Source organism: Arvicola amphibius, chromosome 1 (genome assembly GCF_903992535.2).
Source record: "Arvicola amphibius chromosome 1, mArvAmp1.2, whole genome shotgun sequence".
Classification (NCBI taxonomy): Eukaryota; Metazoa; Chordata; class Mammalia; order Rodentia; family Cricetidae; genus Arvicola; species Arvicola amphibius.
The window spans coordinates 147910468-147922055 of record NC_052047.1 but is presented as its reverse complement, the minus strand read 5'-3'; the positions used below and the strand labels follow the sequence as shown (position 1 = coordinate 147922055).

At 56.6% G+C, this 11588-nt stretch overlaps 3 protein-coding genes across 4 annotated transcripts; all 3 read right to left on the bottom strand.

The window, feature by feature from the left end:
* Positions 1-480: 480 nt before the first annotated feature.
* On the bottom strand, positions 481-5116 carry LOC119815760 (double C2-like domain-containing protein gamma). Of its 2 annotated transcripts, XM_038332061.2 has the most exons (10): positions 3620-5116; positions 3461-3540; positions 3320-3391; positions 3054-3163; positions 2841-2973; positions 2673-2726; positions 1220-1377; positions 1049-1130; positions 840-936; positions 481-765 (listed from the first exon to the last, which is right to left on the bottom strand). In XM_038332061.2, exons 1-10 carry the CDS (start codon positions 3858-3860, stop codon positions 635-637), a joined length of 1158 nt encoding a protein of 385 aa, XP_038187989.1. In that variant the 5' UTR covers positions 3861-5116; the 3' UTR covers positions 481-634. The 2 variants fall into 2 exon arrangements, with proteins under 2 accessions (XP_038187989.1, XP_038187979.1); XM_038332051.2 differs by having other exon boundaries at positions 3320-3540.
* A 134-nt stretch (positions 5117-5250) lies between these two features.
* On the bottom strand, positions 5251-6909 carry Nudt8 (nudix hydrolase 8). Its single transcript, XM_038332072.2, has 4 exons — positions 6494-6909; positions 6011-6143; positions 5643-5720; positions 5251-5552 (listed from the first exon to the last, which is right to left on the bottom strand). Exons 1-4 carry the CDS (start codon positions 6685-6687, stop codon positions 5325-5327), a joined length of 633 nt encoding a protein of 210 aa, XP_038188000.1. The 5' UTR covers positions 6688-6909; the 3' UTR covers positions 5251-5324.
* Positions 6910-8044: 1135 nt separating this feature from the next.
* Tbx10 (T-box transcription factor 10) lies at positions 8045-11149 on the bottom strand. Its single transcript, XM_038312208.2, has 7 exons — positions 10764-11149; positions 10591-10692; positions 10079-10250; positions 9348-9503; positions 9050-9117; positions 8751-8845; positions 8045-8337 (listed from the first exon to the last, which is right to left on the bottom strand). The coding sequence occupies exons 1-7, from the start codon at positions 11147-11149 to the stop codon at positions 8045-8047; spliced, it is 1272 nt and encodes a 423-aa protein (XP_038168136.2).
* Between the last annotated feature and the right edge of the window lie 439 nt (positions 11150-11588).

The following is an 11588-nucleotide window of genomic DNA, read 5'->3' as shown; positions in this document are numbered from 1 at the left end:
CAGCTTGTCTGTGGCTGTGCTTTTCACCCTCTACCCCCATCCACTTGTGGAGGTTTGCTCCCTCACTGGGCCAGAGAAGCAGGATGGGACAGGGAGGTGAAGGCTGGGCTTGGCCTACTTTTCTTTTTATGACACTAGGGGATCCATCCCAGGCCTGAGGGCATGCTGGGTGAGCATGCTGCCACTGAGCTATGTGCCCAGTCGTGAGCCTCTAAGGCAGTGCTTCTCAGCCTGTGGGTCTTGGCCGTTTTGGGGGGTCACATATTAGATATTTCCATTATGACTCATAACAGTAGCAAAGTTACAGTTAGAAGTTGGGGGTTACGAGAACATAAGGAACTACATCAAAGGGTTGCACCGTTAGGAAGGTTGAGAACCACTGCTCTAAATGCTAAGAGACAGGAGAGTATGGGCCTGGTCTGCTCTGTGAGGCAGGCAGAGAAGAGGCAGGTGTTCCTACAGAAAGGCCAGGCACCTGGCTGGCAGAAGCGGATGTTTATTTTGCGTTGTGTTTGGAGGTAGGGTGACTGAAGGAGACAGGAATGGGCACAGCAGGTAGGGCCAACCTACAGCTCTTTCCAGCTGCAGCAACATCTTGGCCCCTGAAGAGGCTGCAAGCAGGGTTCTGTGCTGGCTAGTCGCCAAGTTGCGGGGGCACACTGTCCAGCAGGTGCCACAGTTCCAGCCGGCGGTCACTGCGGCTCAGGCACTCACGCCAGTGGCGAAGGCGTTCCCCACTGGCTCTGTTACTCAGTTGTACCCCACCTGCCGAGGGATGGGTCAGTAGCCAGCAGAGGCTTGTGAGACCCCCCCACCCAGCACCCTGTGTTGCTGCTCACCGATGAAGTCATCAGCTGTGCCCAGGTCGTAGTCCCACACTGACACCAGCAGTGCCTTCTGAGCCAACTCCTCCCTATGACCTGCGTAAAAGAATTCCTGTAGGGAAAGGGACAGGAAAGACGTGAGTTCTTTGCTGCTTTAGAAACGGGCTCAGGCAGGGCCTGGTTTGTTAAACCATGACCACACTTACTGCCCAGCTGTGACCCACCTCATTGAACTCAGGGTTCAGGGTCTTTCTCCGAACACTGGTCTTGTATTTGGATCTCTTCCCAGAACCTGGATGCAAGAAACTAGGAGAGATGGGCTTGTCAGGTGTGCCCCTGCAGAACCAAAGGTTTTCTCTCTCATTCTCCATGCCCACCTGTCTGTTTCTACTCACAGGCGGACAAAGGGGTCCGAGTAGCCATTGGCATCCATGGGGGCCAGGTGGGCACAGCGCAGCACACCCACCAGCAGGCCACCACGCTGGGAGCTGTAGCATAGGGACAGGAGGATGCGCCCACGTTCCTCCCCAGACACTTCTGCCTCCATCTCCTCCTGGAGATGCAAGCTACAGTCAGACCCTGTCCTGTCTGAAGCCTGCCACCTGTAGCAGCCGGGCCCCACTGTGGGAGCACAGATGCTGTAGAAAACCAGGCCATCAGGTGTATTTCCCTAAACAGCCATTTCCCCCGTTCCCAGAAGAGACCTTACAGTGGCACTCAGAGATCTGGACCCTCCAATGCCCAAGAAAGGCGGGGGCTTGCTGCTCACATGTCTGTCAGTAGGAGAACTGACAGCCATGCATGTGACATGTCAAAACCAGGAGCTTTCTAAGTGGCTTGTTCCCTTGCAATGGAAGTAGCTCTGGGAGATAGAGAGACAGGTCTCTTACCTCTTAAGCCCACCTCCACAACCACTGCCTGGCTGACCATGTTATGAATGTCCTTTGCCACATTCTTTAGACATTGGAGCGCCCCAGCTAGGATGATGGCCTGGGTAATCAAGCCTTCTTTCCCATCTTGGGGTAGAATTGATGGCAGAGATCTAGACTTTTATCATTGGCAGTGCTCAGTAATGCAGGAGTGTATGGCCTCAGCTTCCATGTGCCAGGGCACAACTGCACATGGGCTCTGGGATCGGCAGACTGTTTGGGGGTTCTTAGTGATATCCACTATGTGGAACTCAAAGGCTTGGGGTTAGCTAATCAGCTGCAAAATCTGGGCCTCCACTAGTGGGCAGGGCACCTACTCTGTTGACAGGAGCAGCTGGAAGGCCTGCCTCCAGCCTTGTAGATGCCCTTCCTACCAGGCTGTGGGGTTACCTTCACTGCCTCCTGACAGGAACACCCAGAGGTATCCCCAGAGCGGACACTAGTGGCAGACAAGCTTGTTCTATCCTAGCCAGTCCTCCCACCTCTGGTCACAAATACCACCTTTCAGGCTCTGCCTCTGGATTGTTGGTTCTCTGCCTACCTACCTTCTGAGAACTCTGCAGGTCCTTCCTAGGGTTCCTCATCTCCAGGCTACCCTAGCAAAAGAGTCATCGTCACCCTGCCTACCCAGTTCTTGAGGACTCGGAGAACTTAAGAGAGAGATGGACTCAAATTCCTCCCAGCCTCTGATCCCAGCCTGGGCCTGTCTGTCTCCATACCTGCTCGGTCAAGTTCTCCTACCTCTTTTTTTTTTTTTTTGGTTTTTCGAGACAGGGTTTCTCTGCAGCTTTTTTTTAGAGCCTGTCCTGGAACTAGCTCTTGTAGACCAGGTTGGCCTCGAACTCACAGAGATCCGCCTGCCTCTGCCTCCCGAGTGCTGGGATTAAAAGCGTGCGCCACCACCGCCCGGCTCTCCTACCTCTTCATACAGAGACATCCCACGGGCTGTGTCCAGACTCTTGGGCCTCTTGGTCTGAAAAAGCAAAACCCTTGGTCACTTCAGTAGATATTGTCCAGGTCCCTTACCCCATTTTCATTACATAGAATTTGGCCCTGTGGACCCAACCTGAGCCCCAACTCTACTCACCAGCCTCCGCTTCTCCAGACAAATGTCAAAGCTCCTGGCTTCGTTTGGCACTAGCTTCCTCAGGGGCACTCGTAGCTCCCCTAAGGGGGGTGCACGTCGCCGCCGCAGTCGTGAGTCTTCACACACACATAACCTAGTGGCCAACCAGGTCACTCCTGGTCATATGAGCCCCACCCCCTGCCTCCCTACCGGTGGCCTGATCTGAGTCCTCACCTCAGGGTCTTCCGTCCAGCATCCTGGTAAGTAAAGCCATGATAGGTGAGCGTCTCCTCCCAGACAGGTCCCCTGGTTCCTCGAACAGTACGTGTCCGAAGCTGGCTGGCCTGGAGCCAGGCAGGGAGGTCAGGCATCCTCCTGGCCTCCTGCCTTGACTCTTGGATCCTTGCAACTGAGACTTAGTTCTTGGACTAGTGGCGAAGCAGGATCCATGGGTACCCAAGCTGGTCCTGCTATCTAAGGGGCCTAGATCTTACCCTTACCTTGATGGCCCCCGGCAGCAAGTTGGCTTTGACATAGGTGTCCACAGAGCCCGAGGCTGGTGGCTTGAGGCCCTGGAAACAGAAAATGAATGTAGAGGCCTGTGGCTTGTCCCATCCCAGAAACTCTGCCTCCATCCTCACCTTGGCACGATGAGCTGTGCAGTGCAGGGTGCTGTTGTCCGCATCAAAGAGAAGTGTGAACTCCAGGGTACCCAGGGCAGCTAAGGTGGCAAGTGGCAGGCATGGTCACCTGTACCCACCTGTCCCACATGGCATCCCCTCATTGTTTCCCCTACTCACTGCTGTCATCCGAGTCTTCTGGCTCTGGGTTGGGCTGCTGGTGGGATGCAGAGTGGATGGCCGGGGCCAGCATAGCCTGTGAGCCTGGTGCACGCAGCACCGGCTCCAGGAAGGGGTAGAAGTGTGGGAAGTAGTCAGAAATGAGGCGGATGGGCTGTATGGGGCCGGGGCTCACGTCAATAGCCATGTGTTCCTGCATGCTCACCCGCTGCCGCCCACCAGCTGGCCCTGCACATGCCATGGTGGCTCAGACATAGAGACTCGGAGAAGCTCTCACCTACCGGAGACACTGGGCACACACCTAGCCACCAAGCTGGAATAAAGAGACATCAGCAAGGTTGCTCGGGGGGACTGAAAGGGAAGGACTGGGAGCTCTACTGGAGGTCAAGGCTGGGGTCAGCCCTCTGGGGCCTTACCTCTGACAGCCGTGTCTGCTCTGCTGCTGCTGGCTCTGGTGTATGCTTAGGGCAACAGAACCCGAGACTAAAGTGACCCATCCGAGCAAGTGTGTGACTGAGCAGGGGTGGGGGTCAGGTGCCCACACTGCCCAAGGGCCCTTCTCTAGAGCTAGCAGCCCAGCCTTGTCTACTGCCTCTGCCCCTCCATTCACACTCTGTCAGATGGAGCTATTTTTGCCACTGTCATGTGGTCCTGCTGCTGGGTAAGGAGGCTGCAGGGCTAGAGGTGACAAAGGGGGTGTGTTGGGGGTAGGTGGGAAAGGAAATAGGTGAGAAGGGCAGGAATGTGGGGGATGAAGAGAGGGGACTGTGGAGGTGTGCAAGGATGGAGAGGCTTCTGTGGAAGAAGCGGGTACAGCAGCTGGTAAGGCCCTGCATTCTAGTTCCCTTGAGGAAACCAGCTACAGATCACACCACATTCCAGCCCTGTCCCCTGGCTGGGACACAGTCAAAGCAGTCATGCCCCTTTGTCTCCCTACCAAGTCTGCCCCTTGTCCTACAGTGGCCCTCTGTGTGGCCTGGCCTATCACTTCATCATCTCCATGATCTCTTCTCTTCCACCGCTTAGGCAGTACCTTCTACTTAGACCGGCCTCTGCCCTGGCAATTCGTCACTTCGTTGAGGTGTTCCTGGCAGGGGATCTCACTGACAGTAGCTCCAGCATCCCTTCCCCTTCTAAAACCCAACAATTTATTGGTTTCTGGGACAAAGTCTCAATATGTAACCCAAGTGCAAAGGGACCTTGAATTCTCCATCCGCCAGTCTCTGCCTCCACTGTGCAGGCATTACAAGGGTAAGCCACATGCTTTTCTTCTTCCATGTTTTAAACATTTATTCTGTGTACCTCTATCCATACACGTATGTGAGCATGCATGTGGAGGTCAGAGGGCAACTCGCAGGAGCTGGTTCTCTCCTTCCACCATGTGGGTCCCCAAGTCAGACACTGGTCGTCAGGCTTTGTGGCAGGTGCCTTTACCCATCCAGCTGTCTCACCAGCCCCATCTTGTTTTTTTGAAACAGGGTCTTTCATTTGGTCTGGTTCTCACTAAGTAGCCTATCCAGGCGGGCCAGCAGCCTCAAGAGATCCACCTAACTGTTCCCCCAGTGCTGGAATTCCAAGGGTGTGCCACCATGCCCTGCTTTTTCATGTTCCACACAGAAGATGCTGAGGGAGAATTGTCAAAGACTTTTAATCAGCTCTGGTGTAGCCTGGTCAAAGGAAAACAGAGGCACTTAAAGGCCAGGCCTCAACTCCTGGGCAGCTCAGGGACAACTAGGTAGGGCTGGTAGATGTCAGGGGCCAGCAACTTCAGGGTGAACTCAGTGATGATAGCTGTGAGGCCCCAGACACGGTGTGGTCCATTCAAGAAGACAGGCATTGTGTAGCGGAAGTGGCCGCCCTGGCAGAAGTGGGTATACCCCTGGTTCTGTGTCTGCAGCAGGTGGGCCAGAGACAGCTCAAACACCTCATCCACCTGTGGGCAGGAGACAAGGAGAGGGTGGGCAGAGGACTGCCTCTGAATCTCCCGGTGGGACATCCCAACTCCCCAGTACCCCCCATTCACCTCCTCAGGGTTGGGCCTGAGGCTCTGCAGATCCAATGGGCCCACGTTGGCAAGCACAGGAACTACAGTTGCCTTTCCCTGGGGTAGGAGGAGGGTGAGAAGTCAGGAGAAGCAAACCTCAGAGGCAGACCCGCTGTCATTCAGAGGCCTTGGGTAGTCATAGCCCAGACCTCCAGTCCTTTTCCTTGGCTTCTTGCCATGCTGCCTGATTACAGGGTCGAAGCGTTTTAACCCTCTGCCCTCACCGGTACTACCCTGAAAACACCCACTTGCCATTCAAGCCCAGATGCACGCCTTCCTTGGACCCTGAGCAGGGCAGGCTCACCCTTCACTTGGGGTACATAGCGTGACAAGATGAGGTGGCTCACCGGGTCATACACAGGCTGCAAGACACCCCAAACGTGCTCCTTGGGCACTTCTAGACCCAGCTCTTCCTGAGTCTCCCGAAGGGCCGTATGTATTACATCTTGGTCGTCGGGGTCACACTTACCGCCTGGGAAACTAAATGAGGAGAGAGAGTCTTGGGACCACAGGCCTTCAGGGGGCAGTTTATCTCACTGTATCATTAGAGTAAGGGGGCGAGGGGAGGCACTGGAGATGCAGGTTAGGGCATGAGGTCGGCAGCAGGACAAGGCTATCCTGCTGCTCCGACACCCCAAGTCTGCCTATTGTGTCCCAGTGGTACAGACTTTGACCCAGAAGTGTTCTCAATTCTGCTGAGGGCGAAGCCAAAGAAGGGGAACCCCGGACGGCCTCCCTCCAGTTCCCGATAAGGAGCAGAGTCCAGTTTTTGAAGGGAAAAATTCAGCGGGCTGTACGGGCCGCAGGTAGTGCGCCGGGGGCCGGCGTACCTGACTTGCCCCTTGTGCCTCCCGCGCAGGCGGCTGGAGCGCAGCGTGTAGAGCAGCGCTGGGACACCGCGCACCAGGCACAGCGGCACGAGCACCGCGGCCGCCGCGGGCCGCGAGCGTAGCCGGGCAGTGGTTCCCGCTAGCAGCTGCCGGCAGCGCCGCTCGCCCTCGGCGGACAGGCAATCAGGCAGCATGTCCCAGATGACCGGGACGAGGAGCGCGCCCGCCCGCGCGGAGCCGGGAACCAAGCGAGACCCGGAAGGGGGCGTTGCTGGGGACTGAGGGGCGGAGACTCAGGGCCGGTCGGAAGCGTGTGTGTCTGCTGGGGCGGGGCCTCGGGTGGAGTCGGGAATTGGATCGGTCCGGGATTGCCCGAGCAAGGCTTCAGAGGCCGGCGGGACGGGGCCTGCTCCAGCAGGGCTTCGGAGGCGAACCGGGCAGTGCTGGGGTGGAGCCTCGGAGGCCTTCGGGGGCAGGGCATACAGGGGCTAGAAGGCGGGGTCAGATGCTATTGGACAGCAGAGGTGATGGGGTGGGGCATCTGAGGAGGGGCTTGCTAGGTGAGGGCAAAACCGGTTTTGTGTACCGGGACCAGAGCACCACGTTAGGGAAAGACCTGGCCCAGAGCCAGTGGAGGCGTGTCCGGAAAAGTGGGCCCCCTGACTTGAGTTTCTTTCCGGGGGCGTGACTTCCCTATCAGTGCAACCGGGTTGTTTTGGTCTTTGTGTTTCCGGAACGCTTGGGTGACCTGAATTGACAGATTCGGGAGTTGAGATGTCTGGCTGGTGAAGATCTGCTGGGTTCCTTGTCTCTCGCTCCTGCAAGTGTTGGTGCTTTCCAGAAGGTCTCGCTCCCGGTTAAGCAAAGTCGGAGTCCTCCGGTTCCCTGGGGCGCCCACTCCCCCAGCCTTATCCCACCAGCGTCTGTCGAGCAGGAATCCAGCCCCTATCCGCCTGGACTTTACCCTCCGGCCTTGATTGGCTCTCCAGTCTACACCCGTCCCTACCCTGGCCTGTGTGATCCCTACCAGTCATATTAAGCACCCCTCTATGGCCTCTAGCCTTCAGGACCAGCCTTGGCGCACAGCTTTTAAGTGGAGTAACGGGTGTCAGATGTACTTTGCTGTGTGACCGTGAGCAAAAGCCTCTCTGAGCCGGTTACGTCCTTATATAGGTGCACAAAGTAGGGGACACACTAAGTGCAGCCTTGCTGGTGTCATCAGTGTTACCATCACCCCGTGCTCCTGGGTCCAGCCTTGGATACCTACAAAGGTGATGGATGGGACCGTCTTGTCTGGGAGTTCCTGTGGACAGAGTGCTCTGACTCCCAGTGTCAAGCAGTTTAATGTGGGGGAAGTACAACTGAAACAGGATTTAGAGAAGTCATTTTTGAGGCAGGGGGTCAGGATTCAGGGCTTCTGAGTAGGAGTCCTGATTCCAAGATTGGAGGCCCCAGACTGACTTTGAGGCAGGAACCACTGCCTTCAGGGTTTCCTTAGAAGATGTCTTACAGAGGAGGATAGGAGAGTGGGGCACAAAAAGCACTTGGCCATCACTGGGAGTGTTGACTAGGTTCCAAGAACAAGGCAGAGGAGGAGGACAGGAGCCCCAGCTTGGCTGGGAGGGTTGGGTCTTCCTGATCTCCATCAGGACTGATGTTGGGGAGAGGGTACGGTGCCAGCCGAGCCCTTCGGAATCCGACGTGGCCAGGGGCTCCAGGGTACAGGTCCTGGTAAGGGAAAGGCCTGTAGGTGGCAGGGGCCAGCAAGACCTCTGGGGCAGGCAGCAGCTGATGGTGCGGCTGGGTAGGGGTCCTGGAGTTGGAAGCTGAAGCTTTACTGGCTTCTGAAGGAGGAAATGGTTTAAGTGGTTCACAGATTTCCCCTTGTAAGCCCAGTCCTAATACTGAGACCTGTCCTGTCTGCCTTGTCCCTGTTCGTCCATCTTGACGTGCTTCAGTATTTCTTCTTGTTCTCGTCTCTGCTTGAACTTTCTTCCTTAGCTTCTCCTCTATCCAAATACCCTCTCCCAGTCCCAAGATGGCCTTCCATCTCCGATGCCCAGCTTGGGATCCACCTCCTCCAGGAAACCCACCAGGCATCCCTCCTGTGCTCTATACCTTACCCTGCCCTGCTCTCTCTGCCCTGGCCCTTTCTGCATAGGTAGGGGTGAGGGTGAGGGTGGGGTATTGCTGATCATGGTGAAGCCCCTTCCTGGAGACCTGTGTGCCTGTCATCATGTTTGGGCTGGGTCCTCACCTTTCTCTCGTTCTGCCAAACCCTTGAGGAGGCAGGGACCAAAGTTGTTACGACTCCGGGCTGCAATGCTGAGCAGTGGTCTTGGGGACACAGGCCTGAAGATAGGACAAGCAGGAATGGGGCAGGAGGTCAAGGGGAGCCCCACCCCCGATATTATGGTCAGAGTCTGATGGGGATCCCATGGCAAACCAGAGGACATAACCGTGAAACAGGTCAGGAGTGAAGGCCTTAGGAGCTGCCTGGGTGGATCCTGGGGCCAGGGCTGGGCTTAGAGCAAGAAGACACATGTGAGACAGTACCATGAGTCCAGGTCGCTCTCTCTGAAGCCTTTGGCAAAGGGGTTGCTGGCAATTTTCAGCTGTGTGATCTACAGAGAGAAAGTTTAGTTACAGGCTGGCCCCCAGCCGTTTGGGCCCCCAAGAGCCCACACTTAGGCATTTTGTCCCTTGGGAACTCCCAGTCACCCACCCAGACCCCCTTGGCCCAGGACCTCCAGAGCTGCCATGCAGGCAGATGCCCAGTGGGCAGGAGGAATCGCCAGCCTCAGTCTCCACCCCTCAGAGAAGGGTGGTCCGCGGGAGTTCTGGCGTGACCCACCCGGTGGTTCTGATAAGCTGTCACAGCTGTGAACTGGGTCTCCGTGAAGACAAACGACTTGAAGTTTTCCTGGGCGTAGCGGGCGCTATCCTTGCGTGGGTCCACGAAGACCACGTGGAAACGGGGCTGGTAACGGTGCATGGAGTTGAGAATGATCTGTAGGAAGGTGGGAGCCGAGTGCAGGGGTAGAGCTAGTACACTGCCCTCCCTGGGCCCAAGACTCTGCCCCTTCTTGTCCATGGCCCACCTGTTCTTTGCCTTTGAACTACCTCTCCAACCACCGTACTAACCAGCCCCAGGCATCTTTCAGCTGGCCTCCCTGCCTCCCCATCCTGTCCTGCCCCGTCTCCACACAGAAGCTGGGCAAGACACATGAACTCGCTCTAAATCCTCTATAGCTCCCATCCACAGAGAGTAAACGCCACGGATCTCACTCGGCACTTGGCCCCGCGACAGCCTACCCGCCACTTCCCTTAGGGTCTTTTCACCTCAGCCGTACTGGGAGTCTCCCGACTCACTCCATATTGTCTGGCCTCAGGACCTGTGCTCAGGATGTCTCCTAGGCTTCAAACAGCTTCCTTCAGCACCTTCCCTTCCTCCCTCTCTTCCTTCAGATACCCATTCAAATACCACATCAGCTCTGCTAGCTCCAGGCTCCCCCCAACCCGAGTGCTGCCCTGCTACAGCTGCCACAGGCCCTCCCCGTGATGGCTTAGTGGCTTGTGCCTCACATGGCCATTGTCGTCCATCAGGTTGTTGGTCAGCTTGAGTTTGTCAAAGGACACGATCTGACGCATCCACTGGGCGCCCTTGGCTGGTGAGTCAGGATGGAAGTGCACCCTGCCAGGTGTGGCAGGATCGGCCTTGCCCGCCACCAGCCAGGCAGAGCTGTGGAAGGCGTACCTGGGGGAGCCGATTGAGACGTCAGGGGCTGTCCCTGTCCTGGTCGGTGCCAAGTCTGACCAAGACAATGGTGAAGAGGGTGATCCTGACCCCGCATGCTCAGTCTGCCTGGTGAGTATCCTTCATTTTTAAATTAAGTCTGTATGTGTGTGCATGCCTGTGCCTGCCTCAGGCTAGCCCACTCCCTCTGTGCTAGGCTAGCCCATTCCCTCTGTGCTAGGCTAGCCCATTCCCTCTGTGCTAGGCTTCCTTCTGCCTAAAGGCTGTTGCTCCAGGCTAGGTTTCCCTAGCACGAACTCAGAAGGGCTGCACCTCACCCTGTCCGCCCTTGGGCTCAGACCTGTATCTTTTGTCATCCAGAGGGATGAAGTCCATGAGCAGAGCATAGTCAGCCAAGGTGTCCATGCCCAGGATCTTCACCTGGAAGGTGGGGAACATCCTCCTGCGGGAGGGAGGCACTCAGCCTCGCTGTGGCCCCACCCCCTGCCCAGCCCCCACCGTCTATGCCCATACCTTCCCGCTTTGGTGACAATCATTTCCGTGCCCAGCTGGTTGAATTCTTCCCAAAGGGGCTTCATCTCCAGCTGTACCATCACACTGGACACACGTGGGTTCTTGGGGCCCTGCCCTGTGGCCTCCACCATGGATTGCGCTTCTGAACCTGATGGGAATGACATCCCCAGCCGGGGCTCCCAGCTGGTGCTGGTCACAGGTGGGGGGTAGGTCTCTGGGGGAGCAAGTACCCCGAGGCCAGCAGACAGGAAGACTGTGGAGAGAGAGGATGAATCTGTGAGTCCTGCCCTTGCCAGCCTGGCTCGCTGTCCATCCAGTTTCAGGTAGTGGCCTCTTCCTCTGGGAGGTCTCCCTGCCTGCCAGGCTTCTGTTCCCAGTGCTGTCATAAAGCATCATCCCGTATTTAGTTACAGTGAACTTGTATTTGTTTGTTTGTCTTTTTTCCTGAGACTCAGTCTCATTAGCCCAGGCTGTCCTCAAACTCCTTGGACTTTGGAACCTCTTGCCTCCGCTTCCCAGGGCCTGGGGTTACGAGCCCGTGTCACCATGACTCTCTGGATGGGAATGTTGAGGCATGGTAGTATTCAGTAGCCACGGCTGGCCACAAGCTAGAGGGAATCCTCCTGCCTCAGCCTTTCAAGTCCCAGGATTACAGCCACTGTTTCTAATTTAAAGTTTTTCCCTCAGCGGGATTCTAGAGGGCAGAGACAAGAGCTACGTGGGCCTTGGACAGGCGATCCCACCTCTGGATCCCCAGTTTCCCTGTCTCCTAGGGCAGACACACACATTGGTGCCGAGAGCAGAGTGACAGTGGAGGCTCTTCAT